This window comes from Agelaius phoeniceus, chromosome 11, assembly GCF_051311805.1.
Source record: "Agelaius phoeniceus isolate bAgePho1 chromosome 11, bAgePho1.hap1, whole genome shotgun sequence".
NCBI lineage: Eukaryota > Metazoa > Chordata > Aves > Passeriformes > Icteridae > Agelaius > Agelaius phoeniceus.
In genome coordinates this window covers 19,496,165-19,513,543 of record NC_135275.1, presented here as the reverse complement: position 1 = coordinate 19,513,543, position 17,379 = coordinate 19,496,165, and the positions used below count along the sequence as shown (strand labels likewise).

Here is a 17,379-nt window from a genome sequence, read left to right as displayed (position 1 = left end):
TGGGATCCTCATGTTTGGGGAAGCAATATCTAAGTGAAACACTGCAGATATTTTACTAGAAATCAGAAAAAAGCAAGATGTTTGGAGTTTGTTTCCAACATGTAACTTTGAGACCTGTCAGGTTTCTTTCATTTATGCTCCTGACCTCACCTTTGCTGGGTATCTCTTCAGCACCTCAGAGAGCCCCAGTGCTTTCCAAGTGTGGGGAACAGGGAAGAATGAAAGCAGAAGCCCAGGGTCCAAAGCTTAGTAAGAAATTCCAGTCTCCTAATACCTGTTGCATGGGCTGGATGCTGGGTTAAGCCAGTTCAGCTCCCCAAAGATGGCTAGGTAAAGAAATAAAGATCTAATCTAAAGCATGATGAAGTCAATCTTTGCTCTTATTTAACTGTAAAGGGTTTTGGATGAGGCTCAGCCTTCCTTCACAAGTGCTGGTAACCAGAGAGAGCTGTGATTCTGGAATGCATCAAGGATCCTGGAAAGACTGATGTCTTTCCAACTTATACATTACCTTGGGGTAGGTACTGCCTTCTTCATGCTCATATCTGGCAGTTGCTTTTAATATACCAAAAGAGCTATTGGACCAATTTTTTTTCCTTTATTAACTGTAATTAGAAAGCCTGGAGAAATCTAGGATCACCTGGCCCAGAAGTTAGCAAGCTCCTGTTCCATTTTCACAGGAGGTCATGAGATGCCATCTCCTTCCAATGAAGCATTTTACAGAATGTTCAGTTATGTAACAACTTTAAGGGTAAGGTTCAACTTTTGTTTGCCTTTTTGTTAATGCTCAGCTTCTATTGGGCAATCAGGAATCTTGGGAGATGTTAAACCACCTTCCTTTGGATGCTGCTCCAGAAAGTCTGCACAGTGGTTTCCATGAGAGTAATTTTGGAGCCAATTTTCTATTTCATTTTTGTTTTCACTCTTCAGGATAAAGTTTCTACACAGTGTCCTGGCCAAAGCTGACTTATTTTTAGTACATAAGTTGAGCAAGAACTATTCAATTTATTTTTTGGATATATAAAAAAAAATATGCATTTACTCCTTTCGCAGCTGCAGTGTGCCTGGAGCTCAGGGCTTTCTGCTTTAAAAACCCTAACCCTAGGTGTAACCCTAACCCTAACTCTAACCCTCCTTTCTCCCCACTCCAGAAGGCAAGTTTATCAGCTTTTCTGCCACTAAATATACTCCCCCATGCTATTGGTAAAATTCTCCTCTTAAGTTATTTTTCTGGTAACTTTCCAACTCGTGAGAGAGAAATAACAAGGAACTGGTGAAAACTCAGGTCCAGCAAATCAAATTTAATAAATAAACCCACAAATTATTTCTGATTATTCCTTTTGCAGTTGTGACGCAGTTATGGTCAGATTCAGGATCTAAGTTGAATTTTTGCTTCTTTGTTTTTAAAAAGCATCATTTGAACTGGTGTTTAATCAAGTTACCAACCAGGTCTGTTTGTTTACATAAGCCATGTGGAGATAAGCATGTCTATTTCTTATAATCAGTGTCAGCAGTTAAAATCCATTTTGAGTTCCTGATTCCTCTCATTTCTTTTTCTTAAGAATTCCACAATGCTTTAGATGCTTAAAATTCAGTTATTCTACATATTTTTATTTTATTTTTTCATATCACATGTAAATGCATTTAATTAGTACTGTTTCTTAACTTATAAATCCAAGAGTGTATCTATAAGAAAAAAAATGGGGGACCATAAATACACAAAACTGTATTTTGTTTACCAGTAACAGGGATAGAATAATGACAGGAAACAAGAATGACTGCAAATTTGACATGTTTTATACAATCAAAAATAATTTAAGGTATTAAAAAGCAGATAAGAAATGGAACCGTGATCTTAATTTACTGCTGTCTGTGGAAGTTCCCATCTCTCTGCAGAGCCCCACAGAAGTGGCTGGGACATTTATTGGTACATCCACAGAGATTTGATGAAGGCTTAGGCTTGTATCAGTTGGACTTTCTGTAGAATATAACTGTGGGCACTTTTTTGACCGACTTCAGTAGTACCTAGTGTGGAGCAGTGCTGTTTCCTCAGGAGATGATATTGATTTTTGACTGCTGCTACATTTTATCCTGTACTTGCAGAGAAAAGCAGGAAGAAGTGACACTTAAAGATAAATAGCTGTTGAGATGGATACATAGTTATCTCTTTCTATTAAATTACTGTGAGAGAGATCCATGACATACAATTTTAAGATCTCTAAAACATATCTTTTCATTAAGTCATGCTGTTAAAATAAATATCCATCAGCTAAGTGGTACTTTCTGTAGCAACTAGTGATGTGCTACCCTTGGGGTTCACGGCCTTGCTTTTATCATAGCAGCACTGGATCCATCTCCTGCTTTAGAAGTAAATGCCTTTATTTTATCTACATCAGCACTTGTTTCTGTGAATGCCTTGGCACAGGCTGAACATCTGGAGGCTGGCATCCTGTGGCCAGGTCCTGGTTCATTGCCATCATCCCACACAGGGGGGATGTCACAGGGTATCTGCATTTCCCGTTAGTGCTAAGCCTTTCTTGGTATCCGTGTCTGAAATAGCAACCATCTGATAGTTCTCTCTGCTATCTTAGCCCGTAAATGCCTTGGGAAAATGAGCATGATGAAAGCTTTGGGGGAATATTATTCACCAGTTTGACAAAAAAAGATCCTATCTGTGATCCTCAAATGCTTGCAGGTCAGCAGTTCCAAAGAAGATGCAGAGAAGCTGGCAGGTGTTTTACTCTACAGATAAATGAGATTTCCTTTTTAAAATGTTCCAAGGTCAAGTGATAGAAGTTTGGAAAACACGAGTTTAGATCTGCTATTTATTTTGTCCATTCTACAGATTTCCACATTCGTACCCACATGTCTCATTGGTAGGATTCTTGCCTGCAGTGATGTTAGGGAGCAGGGGGAATTTCAGCAAGCTTGCAGGGGCTTTTGGTGCCACCTTGGGAGGCTGATTCATGCTGGTAGCTCTTTACACTCGTGCTTATCTCAGGAAGACTCTGGTTCTGCTTTTAGTGGCTTCTGGCTCTGAAAGGAAAGGTTGCCTTCTTAGGTTTTCTACATTGTATAGTCTTTCTTTATAGTTATTTTTTAGAATGAAGAGTCAATATGCATTACTGAATATAACAAAATATAAGAATTACCAATCTGGTCACTATATTGTGTAGCACAATCAACACTGGGATTGCACAAAAGGAAAAGTCAAGTGACATGACCATCAAAGACTGGGCTGTGCTGGATAGCAAACCACCTTATGCACTTGAAACCATCCCTTGATGGGATTTGGGTCTGTGTGATATTTGTGCAAATACAAAGCTGTGAAGATGGTTATACTTTTTGATGTACATGTAGACATGATGCAAATATCCTACGTAATAAACTTTGCAAATCCCAAGTGTCACTTAGCCTGGGTATCACATAGTGCTGTTTAACCCCACTGACAGAACCCAAGCACCACACAGGTGTTCGCTCACTCCCCCACCAGCGGGATCGGGGAGAGAATTGGAAGGGTAAAAGCTGGAAAAGTAGGGGGCTGAGATGATGACAGTTTAATAGGGAAAGCAAAAGCTGCACATGCAGGCAAAGCAAAACAAGGAATTAATTCAGTGCTTCCCATGGGCAGGCAGGTGTTCAGCCACCTCCAGGAGAGCAGGGCTCCATCCCACGTGACTAGGGACGACAAACACCATCACTCCAAGCATCCCTCCTTCCTCCTCCTCCCCCAGTTTATATACTGAGCACAATGTCAGATGGTCTGGAATATCCCTTGGGTCAGCTGGGGTCAGCTGTCCTGGCTGTGTCTCCTCCCAGTTTCCCATTATTTTGCAGGATCATGGCCTGCTTGCCCTGTTTTCTTGCCTGACTTCAAACAATGCCCTTTAGATAATCTTAATTCTCTTGCAAGAATAGTTTAACTCTTCAGTAACTTTGTGAGGGGAAGCATGTGCATATAAACATTGTCAAATAAGCAGTGTTATTTGTCTAGTCCAGGAAAGACAAAATATTCTTACAAAAGGTATTGTCCTTATGTGCTGATTTTTCCCTCTGTATGTTGTAGATGAAATCTTTATAAAGCTGAGTAGATACATTTTGATAACTGAACCATTTTAATAATGTGTTAATCTTCCTAACTGAACACATCAGATATTTGAAACTAAACTTAATAATTTCCCTTCTTCCCTATAGCAAAATTTATTTATTTAGGATCATCTATTTCATCTATTACAGCTTATGAGTAGGTGGCTTACAATGAAAAATGATGGTTAATATTATAAGAATGTTCAATCCAGTAAGTGCATTTTGACAGGCTTTGATGGCTTGAAATCAGTCTTTGTATTCAGAATGGATTACCAGATTTATTTAGTTGCCACAGCATGTTTTTGACTTTATGCTTTGTAAATAAATATTTTGCTTATTTATACCAAAAGCAGTTGTGGCTAAGCACTTACAGGGGTATTTTCAAAACTGCTTGGCAGCTTTTAAAGCTTCCACTAAAGCTGTGATGAGATTCCCACTGGGTAACAAAGGCCAGTGTGAGCACATATGAAACAACTTCTATACTTAATTCTTTTCAGAAAAACAGAAAAGCTACAGTTCAGCATCAGAAATTAACATAAGCACAACCACCTGGAGGTTTATTCATGGATAAAACAATGGAATTTATCTTTGTATCCTTTGTTCTTTATTCGTGCTGGAATAATGAAAGAGTAGCAAAGAAAGCTGGCATTAGGACTCATTTTGTGGAGATTATTTCTCTTTCCATGTTCCTGTGTGATTCACCACAAGATGCTGTACAGTGGGTCTGGCCTGATTAGGCAGCTCAATTAGTCCTGATACTGCACTAAATTTTCTCCTATAAATGTTCTGACGATGCAGTAACATCACAGGGCACTAAACAGGCAGACCAGGAGAAGCACAGAAATATTTTATGTGCAGACTCTCCATGGGAAACCCAGATGCATAATTGTAGGTGAAGTGGTGACAGAACAAGTATTTCCACCCCCAGAGGATCTGTCAGTGCCAGGCTGGTGCCGTGATCCAGCTCCTTCCTGTTGCTGTGCTCGTGGGGATTAGCAGGGCCTGTTGAGTTCTTGGAAATGAGTTGTTCACCATGGCAGTAACTGACAGGTCAGTAGGGCATATTGGATTATTTGTATTGTTGATGGCAGTATTATCTGAATGGGAAGAATCCAATAATGGCTTCATTTCAAGGGTCAATATTTGCAGGGGCTTGTTTTGTAGTATCATGTGTACTGAGGTTTTTAGTAAAGTTCACAATCGTCTCACTACTCCTACCTTAAAGTGCAAGTTTTTAATGGAGAGTTACAGAAATAGGAATTTCTACAGATTCTTTCACTTGAAAATCATCTGTCATTTCTGCTAACTTAATTTAAACTTAACCTAAAATGTGTACTCAACTAAAAATAAAATAAATCCCAATTTCATGGGTTTCAAGGCACAGAACTTCTGAGTGGTCATCTCTGTGGATCTGCTGAGTTTCTGGATGAAACAGAAACACTACAGTTCAGATTTGTCAGCAGTCTGGAATTTTGTAGGAAAGTCAATGCTTTTTTCTTCTGTCTGTCTGATTAAAATACTGTCCTTGCCTTATACTCGTGCATTCAACCAAATTTGTGCAGGTGTAAATTCTGGAGCAAATGATCCTGAACTTTTAAATTGATGCATCATAATTTTCTCAATTTTGTTTGTTTTAGTAGGATTTTGGTTTTGCTTGATTGTTTGTTTTTCAGATAAAAACACTTGGGTGCTCATGCTCATATCCATAAGTGACTTACACTTTCCAGGCTGAAATAACACTGTAATCTGGTAGGCCTGGAGCACTTACCAGGCAGGGCACTAGGAATAAATGGTCACTCACCATAACTTTTAAAATAGGTAATTTTCTGGTTGGTTGGTGCTTTCTGCCAGCTGGTCACAGTTTCTCTGGAAAACATTATTTGCAACTATCAAAATGAACCATTTTATAACCTTGAAGTGGTACATTCTGTCTACCTGTCTTAGCTGCTCTTTTAAATGGCTTTAAATGTGTTAAATGGCTACCATGATGATCTAGGTAACCTTTGAAGGCTATGGCTGGAGAATACATTTTAATCTTCTGTTTGAGTAGACCTTACTATTGAAGCAACTCAGTGGCAGTATCAGCACCAGGATATCAAGTGATGATAGTGTCTGTTGTACAGCATAGGTAATGCCAGATGCCTTGGTGACTGCTAAGCCACCAGTGGCAGAAATAGTCCAGAAGAGAGGTAAATTCTTGGCCAGTGGGGTGAGACAAAAAGAGGTAAAATTTCCCAGGTTTTGCCTGTTTGTGTTCCATTCTACATGGAACAAAGCCTTAGTAGAGAGGTGCTAGTATGGTTAGCAAGAAAAGAACAAGAGGTAGTTGGTTGTGAATCCTCTTCTCTCTACTGACAAATAGTTAGATCACTTGATAAGTTTTAAAGCCTGTTTAAACTTACTACCTTTTTTGTGTGCTTTCAAAAGTAATCTGACTGGCTCTGTTTCTGTAAAATACTGTAAATTTATCTTTTTGCTCTTTAATGCTGAGTGTAAAGTGTACATAAAAAATGCCAAAACACATACATGAAAAAATCCCAGACCTCCAAACCTTACTATGACAATTCCTTTTATCGTGTCGATGACAGATTTTTTTTTTGTTGCTGGTTTTATCAGTTTTTTCATGTGAGCTCTGATAGTTCATGAGCTACTGACTACCAGCTGTGCCATGGCAATTTCTTGTTGATTTTTTTTTGTTTGTTTCCTGCCAATTCCACCATGGTAATGTGCTCTTAGTTCGGGTAATTAACTGGCAAATAGTAAAGCAGATGTGAGTTTGCCTGTTTCATACTGAAAAACTTGGGAGGTATTTTTCTGCTGGTTTTGTATGTATTTTTAAAGCAGCTTATTTTAATAGGAGCCTTGAAAAAACCTTAGAGCTATTATTAGACTTTTGAAGATGTGATGCTGTTTCAGGAGTTTTGCATATTAAATTTCTTCCTCTACATGAATATCTAGGGTTTGCCTAGAGCTTCAATTATATCTGTAACAACTGAGAGTAACTTCAGTGTTTCCCTGGACATATTTCATGCTGATCAGATGTATCAGGGAGGGATGCTGAGATCTGGTTTGCTTTTATCCTTTCTTCAGCTGGTACCCAAGCAACAGCTGCGTTTTCTTCTGTTTCCTTAAACCTGCTCTCTTGCTTCTGTTTCCAGATTTAGTAATTTTACACATTTTTGTTTCCTCTTCTGAGACACAATGGGAGGTTGCTTTTGTCTTTGATCTTCGTTTTTCTTTAGAAATCCTACTTCAGCTTCTGAAGGGAAAGAAAAATGTTTCTAGTTCTAAGAAATTGAATGTGCCTTAGCGATATTGACCTCATTCCCCCAAAATTGTGCCTGTGGGATTGTGTGCTGGGAATTGTAAGGTGGGTGTTAGGATGTTAGTGCAGTGACAGGAACACAGGGATTTCTGGGGGTGTGGGATGCACCGTCCCATGTCTCACACACTGAAGAATCATGGAAAAGATTATAAATAGAACCATTTAGGTTGGAAAAGACCTTTCAGATGATGGGATGCAGCTGGTGCTGTGTGTGCTTAAAGGATCACAGAGTATCCTGAGTTGGAAGGGACCCATGAGGATCACTGAGCTCCTGACCCGGCACAGGACCATCCCCAAGGGGCACACCCTGTGCTTGAGAACATTGTCCAAGTGCTCCGGGAGCCCTGGCATCCATGGGACCGTGACCATTCCCTGGAGAACCAGGTCAGTGCCTGAGCACCCTCTGGGGAAAGAACTTTTATCTGATACCCAGCCTAAACCTGCCCTGGCCCAGCTCCAGCCATTCCCTTGGGTCCTGTCAGTGGTCACCACAGAGATCAGTGCCTGCCCCTCTGCTTCCCCTCACGAGGAACTTGTAGACTGCAATGATCTCTCCTCAGTCTCTTCCAGGCTGAACAGACCAAGTGACCTCAACCACTCCTCTTATGGCCTCCCCTGAAGGCCCTAGAGGGAGAGGAGCAGCTCCAGGTGGGAGCTGGTGATGGTCAGCGTGAGGGTGAGCTACAGAAACTGAACCACGCCTGGTGTACCAGGCTGTCTGGCAGTGAGACCAGCCCAAGGCTGTCTCATTGGATGCTCAAGGATGTCTTGGCTTTACAGGGCATGCTGATGGTAAATGTGGCTTGAAGGCATCAGTGCCAGTGAGGAAGAACTGCCTGGAGTCGTGGAGGTTCCCTGGGTGCGTTGGGTGCCATAGCCCGACCTGTGGGACCTGTGCTTCCCCTCAGGCCATGCACGTGTCCCACCCTTCAGGGGTAGCGAGGAGCTCGTGGCGGGTGTGACCGCTGGTGAGGGCGGTGCGGGGCTGAGGGAAGGTGCGGCCGAGCCCGCTGCCCCGCCGTGCCCGTGCCCGCTGCCCCGCCGTGCCCGTGCCCGCTGCCCCGCCATGCCCGCACCCCGCCGTGCCCGCGCCCCGCCGTGTTCGTCGTGCCCGCGCACCGCCGTGTTCGTTGTGCCCGCTGCCCCGCCGTGCCCGCTGCCCCGCCGTGCCCGCGCCCCACCTGCCCGTGCCCGCTGCCCCGCCGGCTGTGCGCCTGCGCCACCTAGCGGCCCGCTCTGAGGGCCCGGCAGCGCAAGGCGTGCGGATGAGCTTCATTTTCAAAGTTTGAAGCACCGGCAGCGCCTTAAAGTGCTCAAAACGGCGGCTGGGGTGTATTAAATGCAATTGAAAATAATTCCGGGGTATGATAATGCGGTTCCCTTCTGGTAGCCTGTGAACAGCAGAGCTTTGATGGTGTGTGGTAGCTCTGAGGGCAGCACTGTGCTGCTTGGCTAAAATTCCTGATACTTCTGTTTAGTTTTATGAATTGTCTGGAAAATATTAATTTATTCACAATTATTAAAGAACCCTAACTCATATCTTTAAATAATTCGTGATAATTTGAAGTTGGACTTCCCCTTTGACATGTGAACATTTCAACTTCACACTCATGCAATTCACATTCCTTCTCCATCTCCCTTGTCCACCTCCTTGATAAAATAAATATAAAATAAATAAATATTTTAATTAATCAGTGCTTTGTCTTCAAGGTCACTTCCTGGTACAACAGCGGCTGAATGTGCATTAAATTTGAAGAAGATATATACAGTACAAACAGTGCAGGTAAGGCGCCTGGCTCTGCTACAGGAGCTGCCACATGCTATTAATGTAACTTCACACCTCAAGTTTCATTTTTCCTCCTAGGATGAGTCACACCTGTGGCTTTGCTTACCTGAGGTGTGAAACGTGAGTGGTCCTGGTGTTGTGTGTTTGTATTTCTGAGTCAGTGTTTGCATTTCATTTGGCTTTCTGGATGGGGAAAGGAGGAGGAATATTGGATTGGGCATGTGGATTCTTAAACCTTCCTGTGTTTCTGCTAGTACATTGAATATTTGATGTATTTTAAATATCTTTCCAGCCTTTTCTCCTTTTTCTAGTACAGAAATTAATTGCACAAAGACTAAAAATTGCAGCATGTGGCTTTTCTTGGGTGGGGTTTCTTTCCTTGAGTATGTCTAAAAAAATATTCTAGCAAACTGAATTAAAGGACCCTTAAACTGTGTAATACTTGCAGCAGTAAGAAATTCTGCATGTCTGTGTCGTCTGCCATTGCCTAGCAGTGGGTATCTCTTGCAAATAAATTTGTATTTCTGTTTTAATACCACAGTTAGCATGACGTGTGTAGCAAAACGACATTTGTCTCACCTTAGTGCTAAACTGACTATTTCACTATATCTCTGAAATTTTAGGGTAATGCCAGACCTTTTTCTTTGAGAAGCACACCTGTAGCAGTCTACTGAAGTTTTAAATAAGGCTTCCTCATGAAGGTCTGCACAACTTTGTACATTGCAGGAGATTTCCAAACCATGTCCCTAGTTCAGGACAAAAAGAGCTCTCAAATGTTTCCACAGCCATGTACCAGTGTACTCTCTGCTCCCTCTTCTGCAAGTAGCTTTAGGGTTTGGGTACACAACCATTTAAGAGTAAGACCATAGTTGAAATGGGTATTTCATACCAAGTTTTCATATTTTTAGTAGACTTCAATTTCTTCTTGTGGCTGGGTAGAGGTAATGGCTGTTAGGCAGAGTTGCCAAGGGCCACAAAATTTTATCACATAATGTTGCAATCCTTGTTTCTAAAGTTGTACTAGTGATTAAGAATTAGATATTACTTAATGTATTAGATAATACTTACATATTATGTCTAGATAATACTTAATGAGTTGCACTAATGATTAATATAGCATCACCACGTGTTGATGCAATTTATGTCTTTAAAATCCTTTCTATTCCCAACTGTTAGATAAAGAGTAAAGAGATTGGAATCTTTTCAATCATCCCTCCCTGTTGCTCACTCTGCTTTTGGGTGCCTTTTTATCCACCCCAAACCTCCCTGACAGCTTCTGCTTTTACCAGCAGAAACATTGGGAAATAATCCAGTGGTTCCTGGTAACTTGAATCTTTGCATTTCTTCCCCACTCCTGTATTAACATGTGCATTTCAGGTTCTTTGCATCTGGTTGAAACCTTTCACTCAGACAAACTAGTTGGTTGCTGGTTAGACATTTAGTTCACCAGCATTATTGTTTGTGGTGTTTTTGTAACTCAGGATAATCATAATGATGCTTAAGTGAAGTCTTAAGTGAAGCAAGGTGGATATTTGATATAAATATATCTTTTTAATATGCTAAGGAAGTTTTATGTGCTGGTTTGTTCTGACATAGTCAGTGTAACTCTGGTTTTGATGATTTTTTTCCCTCCGGATTCAAAAGGATAATCCACATTTATACTGCTTCCCTTTTTTTCCACTTTCACATATGCAGGATTGGCATCTAAAAAAAATAAAAGTAGAAATGATTCTGTAAGAAGTTCCTTTCACAGCATTTTATTATAACATAGAAGGTGCCCGTTCTCTAGGAGAAGGATGTGTAATTGGTTCAGAGGAAATTAGCAAGGAAATAAATCTGCATGAAACACTCTCTTATGTTAATGCAGCTAATATTTTTCCTTTTCAAGGATTTCTGGAGTGTCTACAACAACATTCCTCCTGTGACAAACTTGCCTCTGAGATGTAACTACCATTTAATGCGGGGAGAAAGGCGCCCACTTTGGCATGTGTGCTGTCATCAGACGTTTCTGGGAATGGGCACTGGAATAACTTGAACAAGTGAAAGGTTTGGGACAGGAGGGTCTTGTTTCTGTTGGCTGCAAACACCTGAACTCAAGAGACCAATGAAAGAAACCCCGAGGTTCTTGTTCAGTTTAAAAGTGACTTGTACCAAAGAGTCTTTATTAAAACACAGACTATAACTTCACTGTCCACCTCTGGATGTAAATGTACAATCTGTCAGGATTGATGGGAGACCACTGATCCTGACAAATCTATAGGAATCACACTGGGTATAGATAATCCAAAGACGAATTTTTAGGTTATTCTTTTAATATGGCCTTCACAGGAAACTAGAAGCCCTAATTTAAAGTCTTAGAAAAAGCATTGTGACAGAATAAACTTGAGAAGCTCACAGATTAGTGCTCTGTGCCTTTGTCATTACAAGGCAGTTTAATGGTTACATCTGCCCCGACCCGCAGCAGCTCCAGTCTTTTTTTAATAAGGGCAATTAATTTCTAGCTGTCACAAAACTGAAATGAAGTGTGCTCATGTTCTTTTATTAAACAGAATAAACGGAAGAGTAAAAAGCTGCTTCTGTGAAAATATGCCAGAGGTTTTCCAAAATTAAAGGTTACCATAGTAAAATGTAAAATTGTTTTGTGGCTTGTTCCCATGCAGTGTGCAGCCACTTCAAAGACGGTCTGTAGTCAGGGAAAATACAAGCGTTTTCCAACTCACAAAACTTAGGAAAAGGATTAGGTGTTGAGAGATACACTTCATATGAACAATGAAAGAATTATCTCTGATGTCAGAAGTCAGAGTCATGCTGCCTGGAGTTAGTAATTGCATTTCAGATGGGATTTTTCTGGGAAAATTAAACCACAAACATAGGGTTATCTAGATGTGGATTTGAATGTGTATTTTCACTAATCTATTTCCCATAACAGGGAAGAAAAAAGCAATGCCAAAGGAGGTATATGGAAAATGAAGGTCCCTAAAGAAAGTACAGTATGTTACATTGACTCTTTACTCAAACCTTGTTTAATAAGGGAGTTTCTTTAAACTCTGTTTGATAAAGCTGTTGTAAAGGTTTTTACTTCTTACATCACCCAACACAACAACCAAACACTACTTTAACTTTCATAACCTTTTAAAGTCAAAGAGCAGAAGTTTACTTTCCAATAATTACATATCCCTTGCTTTAGATAACATTTGGCAATGTATTACAAATAATAATGAAAGCTACAATGTTTCAATTTGGGAACATGGTAATTCCTAATCACCTTTGTTCTTGAGATTGTTTGCTTATAGGCATACAAAGAAAAAATAGAAAGACCTTTTCCTGATAATCTATGCTAAATTATATAAATTTTCATTTAAAAGTATGAAAGATTAAGCCTATTCAGGCATATCCTTGAGCTCTAATGAAATAACTGTGTTTCTCTTTGCCTCTCTAATCAAATGCATGTGAGTAACTTCTGTGAACTGCCACAGAAAGGAGATTTGACCTCTTCACACATGGTGTTTATGTGTGTAAGTGTGCTCTGGATCAGGCCTTTAAACAGAAAAAGTGAAGTGTCAGAAAAATGTGACAGCCTTGCAGAAGGCATTAAATGCTGAAAGATGGTAGTCAAAATTTCAGCCAAAAGTTAATTGATTTTTGCCTGTGGGCTTTTTCCTTGTGAGTTGCAGCTTTCCTCCCCTGCAGTCCCAAGTGGTCACAAAAGACTGAAATTGAAATTGTCTTTTTCCTCCTATAATCCAAGGTGTGAAGATTGTCAGAAGTGACAAGTGGTTTGGAGAGCCTGAATTACTGGGCAGTGAATTTAGGGACCCCAGAGGCCTTGTTTTTCAGAGGCTGAATGACAGCCCCTTTTTGACATGAAGATACTTTTGATCTCTCCAACTATGCACCACATGGCCTCAGTCACTTCTGAAAGGTTTGCTTGAAGGTGAACTTCAGCCAGCTTTCAGTGCCTTGTAAATAGCATAAATAACACCTTTATGCCTGTTTCTCTTTTATTTTGCTTCATTCTTCATCAAACGTGGGCACAGCATCTCCTTGGCTAAGATGAACCATCTTGTACAGACCCAACATTTAATTATATAACACAGCATGCACTTACAATAAATACTCCTTTTTGTCTAGACAACCTCAGAAAGAGAGGACACTCAAAACTGAGCTAGAAAACCTAACTTTCAATTTAAGAAATAATAATGTGAATGTAATATTTTTCTGCCTCCTTAGGCTGCAGCTTGGAAAGAGCTACTGCTAGCAACTATTGGAGAGCAGTTTACAGATTGCCGTGCAGCAGGTAATGATTGAGACATTTCTCCATCATTCTTTTCACCATATTTGCTTCTCTTCTAAGCGTGAATATCTGATAAAAGTGGCTGTTACAGTGACAGTGAATATCCTGGTAGGAATTGTCTTTCACTGACTATTATTCCACAAAAAAGAATGGCCTTTCTCAAGTTTACAGAGCACTTCAGAAATAACCTTTTAAATGGATTCTCACACCCTTTATACACTGATAGGGTTGTCTTGAGGTGACTTCAAGCAAACATATGATTTTCTGCTGTCCAGAGAGGTGGTTCTTGCCCTTGGCCTTGTGCTTCTGACACCACCTTTGTGCATTGCATGCTTTGTGGCATGGCCACAGCTCTCCACAAAGCTGCATCCTGAGAACTTCACACCAGAAAGGGCTTCTTCAGTGTAGCACTGAGTTACCAGCACTGGCAGCAGCAGCCTGACTGGGGCTTTATTCATTTCATTAATTTTGTTTTCTTTTTTTTTTTCTGTTGCTGCCTTGACAAAATATAAAGGAAAAAGAGAGCAAAGTCTGGAAAAGCTGGTGTCTGATCTCCACCAGGTACTTTTCCTAGGGTTTTAGTTGTTTCACTCTCATCCTCCCATTTCCGCTTGTAGACATCATTGTGGGTAAATTGTCTTTAGTAGTTCATATTGCTGACCTTACTGGAGGGAGTCTTGTGATTCCATTCTAATCAAGTCTAAGAGTGCTAATAGCAAAGATGAATAATCCTATGGCACTTCATAAAAACCACCATGAGGTAATATTTCCAATAACTTCTTTCTGGTAACTACTTTGTCTGGTTTGAACATTGGTATTTTCCTCACTGGAGATTGCTCTTTTTTTTCACGTCTTTATTTTTTTTCCAGCTTTTGGGCACTGTTTCATAATACATAAGTAGCAAATTAGACATGTCTCACTTTTAAAGTATTTCTTGATGGTTCTTCCCCTTCTGTGCAGATGATGAAGTAATAGGGGTTAGCGTCAGTGTTTGTGACTGTGAAGATGTTGTGCAAGTCTGGAACATGAATTCCTCTTCAGCAAGTGGAGCAAAAGTTTTACAAAAAATTCATAAACTTCTTCCACACACGTCTTTTAAAGCAGTCTTTTATAAATGTAAGTATTTTGTACTGTTCATTTCTACCTTCATTAGAAAAACAAGATGCTGGTAGGGTATTTCTATGGAAATATCCTGCCTGATTCATCATTAATCATTTAGGAATGTAGCAGCTGACATTGCATTAAAATTATGTCCCTTCAATGTAGAAGTTAGCTATCATTCAAAAGATATTTTAAATTTCATTGTACAATCTGTTTTGTATTTAATGTGCCTGATTCCCAAAACAAATTAAACAAATCTCTTAATAACTCTCAAGGCTACATACTGCCCAATTTAAGTATTAATTTAGAGGAACCATTTGCAATCAGGATTTTAAGGGATTTCATTTTTTAGGCTCCCTCTAAATGTATTATCAGTTTATTCTGAAAGATCCCTTGTTGGCACATTGTCTTCTCTCTTGACTGATTTATGCATTTTTATCTTCTCTTTTTTTAATCTTTTCAACTCCTTGACAGAGTTTACATGTTCTTCTATTCCTTTCTTTTCCTCCTCTCTTCCCTAGCCCACAGAGAGATCAAGCTTTTGAAGGCTGATGTGGAAAGCATTGAGTGCATTTTATGCCAAGATCATGTGTTGTTATTTGGTGTTTTGAGGTGGTCTGGACAAGGAGGAGGATGGTGGAAGCCCTGCAGAAGTGCTACATTGGGTTGGCCCTTTTGAGTTTCTGACATTTCACACTGGCCTATTTTTACTGAAAATGAAAAGACCCTGAACAGTTGCCTTGACCACTAAATACTTGATTCATTGCTTCTGTTGAGTTGGTGTTTTTAGTTCTTAGTTGTTTCTCTAGAAAAATATTTTGGCCACTTGTTTGTTCACCCTGATTATATTTGTTCCCATTTCTTAAAGATAGTTGGCTTCTTCTTCTGTGCTGTACTTAGTGAAAAGCAAACATGCAGAGATGCTGTGCTGCTTTTCCAAGATGTGCTGTACATAGAGAAACCCTGGCTTGGGAAAATGTGCTTTCAATTTTCACTTTGAAACATTCCTATCATGTTAAAGTTTACTCACTAGTTTGTCCCAAGAGAGAAAGAAATTGCACTGCATTTATTCTAATGTTCAGTGTAATCTGGTCCTACGGTGACAACAGCACATACTGTAAATGCAAATAGAAAAAGGTACCTTAAATGAGCAATTAAAGGGAACACATATATTTATATTTACATTGGGACTAACCCTGTGTAGGATGATTTTAATGTCTTTTGATTGTATTGATTTCAGAAAGCTCTTGTTCAGGTTAGAATGAGAAATTTCTCTGTAGGAAACCCTGCAAACTCAACACTTCTTATTTAAGGGTGATATGGTATTTATGGTTTTATATTGTATGCTCTCTTATGGTATCTTTCTGTCCATCCATGAAAAAGTGTCATGAATAATTTCTAATGAATTGTACAAACTGGATCCATTCCTCCCACTTCCTTAAATGTGTCTGCACCTACTAGGACAGTGTCAGGATTGCTGCTGACTTCAGTGCAAAGGAAGAGATCCCATTGTCTGTAGTTTCAAGCCCTCAAAACTTCCTAAGTGTCCTTTTTAAAATAAAAATACAGAAAAGAAATTTGTGTTGCAGATTTAATAGGAATATAAACAGTGTTAACCTTTAAGTGTTTGTCTCTATGAACTATTTGAGGTGTTTTAATACACTACCAAAGATTGATGTGGTTCCTTTAACAAGAAGGTGCAAGGTAGAGATGAACACACCCTCTGCTGAGCCCTTCTTCATCCTTTATAGAGGTTTTTGTCTGGTAGCTCTTTAAGTTGCACTGATTTCCACATCTTTAGTATATTAAGAGGCAGCCATAAAAATGAAATAAATTTAAAAATAAGTATCACACATTTGAGATTTTTTTTTTACAACTTTATCTTGTACTTACGACTTTAACTTGTATTTATGGATTAAAACTGTGTAGTTAATGAGCATTATTAATTAAACACATTTTCGAAAATCCAAGCGTCTTGCTTCTGTAATTGCTTTCTGGGATGAAATGTTACTAGTCCTGCTTTTTCAAACCTGTGTATTTTACATTAAAACTTACTCTCTTAAAAGCTGTTTTGTTCTTAGATTAATTTTTTTTCAGTGAAGAAGTGTGAAGTACCAGTGGATACTTGCAGGGATGTACCTGGACAGCCTCCAGGCGTGTGTGATGGAGGGGAAAGGTGACTTCAGAGAAGTTAGAACACAGTGAGGAGAAATGTTTTCAACTGCTTGATGAGCAAGATTTCTCACTTGAAATATTTCCCTATCTTTGGAGGAAATGTAAGTGGAATACTAATGGAGAATTAATCATGCACCTCTCACTCTGCTTCCTTTTACTTTTGGAAACAAGCCACAGCCTCTTATTTCTTCCCCAGGTTTGTTTTCAGGACGGATGTTGATTCCGGTAGAGCTGGAGCTGCTGGCAGAAGGGGCTGATCTGGTGATGTCACTGGAACTTTCCAGTTTAAGGTATTCCTTTATTCATCCAACTGCAGGCAAATATTTTTATGTTGTTGCCTTGTGTGCCTCTTTAATACTAAAAACCTCTCTGCTTCAACATTGGATAAAGACTTAGAGACATCATTCTAGCTGTAGGGTAGGGTAGCTACAGGTCCATATTTAAAATTAATAAGGTCCTGACTAAATTTAATAGGTCCTGACTATCAAGGTCCATATTTTAAATTGTTGTAAATTTTTTATTCTTCTAAGTTCCTAGTCTATAAAATCAGGGATTCTATTTTTTTCCATATGCCTTAATTCTGATAGTAGTTGTTTGTATTACTTAGAATAA

General features: G+C 39.6%; 1 protein-coding gene across 2 annotated transcripts; it reads left to right on the top strand.

The window, feature by feature from the left end:
* Positions 1-9,121: 9,121 nt before the first annotated feature.
* On the top strand, positions 9,122-16,557 carry EIF4E3 (eukaryotic translation initiation factor 4E family member 3). 2 transcript variants are annotated; one of them, XM_077184579.1, is made up of 6 exons: positions 9,122-9,194; positions 9,276-11,318; positions 12,127-12,187; positions 13,428-13,494; positions 14,452-14,607; positions 15,114-16,557. In XM_077184579.1, exons 2-6 carry the CDS (start codon positions 11,302-11,304, stop codon positions 15,269-15,271), a joined length of 459 nt encoding a protein of 152 aa, XP_077040694.1. In that variant the 5' UTR covers positions 9,122-9,194; positions 9,276-11,301; the 3' UTR covers positions 15,272-16,557. The 2 variants fall into 2 exon arrangements, with proteins under 2 accessions (XP_077040694.1, XP_077040693.1); XM_077184578.1 differs by lacking the exon at positions 9,122-9,194 and having other exon boundaries at positions 9,208-11,318.
* The last annotated feature ends 822 nt before the right edge of the window (positions 16,558-17,379 follow it).

Excerpts from the sequence above, each read along its gene's own strand:
- EIF4E3 (XM_077184579.1), top strand. Across the intron at positions 12,188-13,427 it reads AGGTCCCTAAAGAAAGTACA|GCTGCAGCTTGGAAAGAGCT; the intron begins GTATGTTACATT and ends CTGCCTCCTTAG. Across the intron at positions 14,608-15,113 it reads TAAAGCAGTCTTTTATAAAT|CCCACAGAGAGATCAAGCTT; the intron begins GTAAGTATTTTG and ends TCTCTTCCCTAG.